The sequence below is a fragment of the Micropterus dolomieu genome, linkage group LG22 (assembly GCF_021292245.1).
Source record: "Micropterus dolomieu isolate WLL.071019.BEF.003 ecotype Adirondacks linkage group LG22, ASM2129224v1, whole genome shotgun sequence".
Classification (NCBI taxonomy): Eukaryota; Metazoa; Chordata; class Actinopteri; order Centrarchiformes; family Centrarchidae; genus Micropterus; species Micropterus dolomieu.
The window spans coordinates 13,480,005-13,481,750 of NC_060171.1; the positions used below are offsets into that span (position 1 = coordinate 13,480,005).

Below are 1,746 nucleotides of genomic sequence, written 5' to 3' on the forward strand. Positions count from 1 at the left end.
AGAAATCTGCCATTTTTGCTTGAAAAATTACTTCTAGGATTAATCAGTTATCAAAATATTTGAAGATGAATTCATTTTCTGCCAATCAACTGAATTAATGGACTAATTACTTTAGATCTAATAACTTTGGGCTATGGAAAATTCTGCATTATTAGTTTTGTTTACCTATTACAGACTACCATGATTATTTGGTTAATCTAGGAAACAATCTGTAATCAATAATGAAAATAATCGTTAGTTGCAGCCCTGCTGAGATGCAGCAGCCACTCAATCACATTAGTGCAAATGCTCCGCAGTCTGCAGAGACTTCAGGTTCTTTGAGAAGGCTGCTACAGAGTTAGTCGCATGTTAACATGCAAGGAGGTCATTTTACCTTGTAAAATACTGCGTTTAAGATTGGTTAAAGGTTTTTAAGTGTCGGCACAGATAAAGGAAGCGACTGTGTTGATTTGCAGGTAACCTTTACTAGCTCCTGAGTCTACAGCCGCTGTGGATCTATGTGTCAAACTGTAGATCTCTGTTTAGCGGACTCTGTCTCTATAAGGCTATTTGGGCAACAAGCCGTTAGTTTATTTAACAACAATAAAATGCTTCCAAAATTAATTGACATGCTGGTGGTTGTTAGTAAAAGTCGTTGCTTTACAAGTTCACATGAAACAGTAGGCTAAGCTAACATCCCTCCGTCAGCTTAACTGGCTGACCAACCTCAAAAAGAGGCTGTGCCTCACGAGGAAAGTGGCACGAGCAGGGCAGAGGTGGGCATGAGAGAGCTCACTTTTCACTCAGCACGAGCGACAAAAGCACACTCACGCGTTAAGAAACACAGCATGCATGTCACAGCCTCTCTCTCTCAGTGTGGGAAGTATCGGGTTTGGGGATACGGGCAAACAGCAACACATGACGGCGAACATTAGAGACGTTAAACATAACAGAGAAACTTGACCGCCGTTAAGTGACACCTTACCTGGAGTTTTTCTGTGCCCGGTTATTACCGCCTCGCCACTTACTGGATGCAGCCAGGTTGTACTCTTCGCTTCCTCGCTGTTGAGAGACGGAAATGCATTCATTATAACACGGTGACTTTGTTCGAATCCGAAATGGGCAGACATGACTTGAGCTTTTGTTTTTGAAGGGATAGTTACTTAATGAAGAAGACGCGTCCATCCCGAGTAACCCCATAACTCCAGGAAGAAGGGAGACAAGAAACCCACTCGGGTTGTAGATCCGCCGCCATGTCTGGCAATACTGTATGACAGTCGCGCGGCTCCGCTCTCGCTGGCAGCGCGTACACGGAAACCTTGGCAACGGCGGATGGCTGAGAGGAGGGCAGGAGCTCAGGGGGTAGGGCAGGCAGGTACAGTCAATTCATTTGGCATGTTAAATACGTTAACTGATAGACACATCTAAATAGTTTTTTTTCTATGTGGGAGTATGGAAGGATATTGCTGGATGAATTCTCTTAAAACTCATTGTGGCTGTGCTATTATTGTCTTTTTTGTGGTTTTAGATGCACATTGTTTTATACTGGCAGTGTTATTGTTGCCTTTTGCATGGCTGTGGATGCATATTGTTCTAAACAAAGACACCTTTCAGTAGTGTGAACAACAATGTGGGCAGGGCTGGATTAACATGCTATAGGCCCCCCAGGGCAATATTGATCTGCTGGGCCCTGTGTGTCACAGTAGACAATTTAACTTGTTATTGCGGGGAAAGTACAGGTGTTACATATAACATTAGCAATGGATC

The 1,746-nt window shown here is 43.4% G+C and overlaps 1 protein-coding gene across 1 annotated transcript; it reads right to left on the minus strand.

Annotated features, from left to right (window-relative positions):
- Positions 1-276: 276 nt before the first annotated feature.
- Positions 277-1,335, minus strand: LOC123961582 (pleckstrin homology domain-containing family A member 5-like). Its single transcript, XM_046037074.1, has 3 exons — positions 1,143-1,335; positions 965-1,041; positions 277-329 (listed from the first exon to the last, which is right to left on the minus strand). The coding sequence occupies exons 1-3, from the start codon at positions 1,232-1,234 to the stop codon at positions 277-279; spliced, it is 222 nt and encodes a 73-aa protein (XP_045893030.1). The 5' UTR covers positions 1,235-1,335.
- Positions 1,336-1,746: the final 411 nt, after the last annotated feature.

What these genes read in the sequence shown, in the direction of transcription:
- LOC123961582 (XM_046037074.1), bottom strand. Translation starts at nt 1,234, where the DNA reads ATGGCGGCGGATCTACAACCCGAGTGGGTTTCTTGTCTCCCTTCTTCC. An exon ending in GGACGCGTCTTCTTCATTAA is followed by an intron (nt 1,042 to 1,142) that starts GTAACTATCCCT and finishes GTCTCTCAACAG; the next exon opens with CGAGGAAGCGAAGAGTACAA. An exon ending in CGGGCACAGAAAAACTCCAG is followed by an intron (nt 330 to 964) that starts GTAAGGTGTCAC and finishes CTAACTCTGTAG; the next exon opens with CAGCCTTCTCAAAGAACCTG.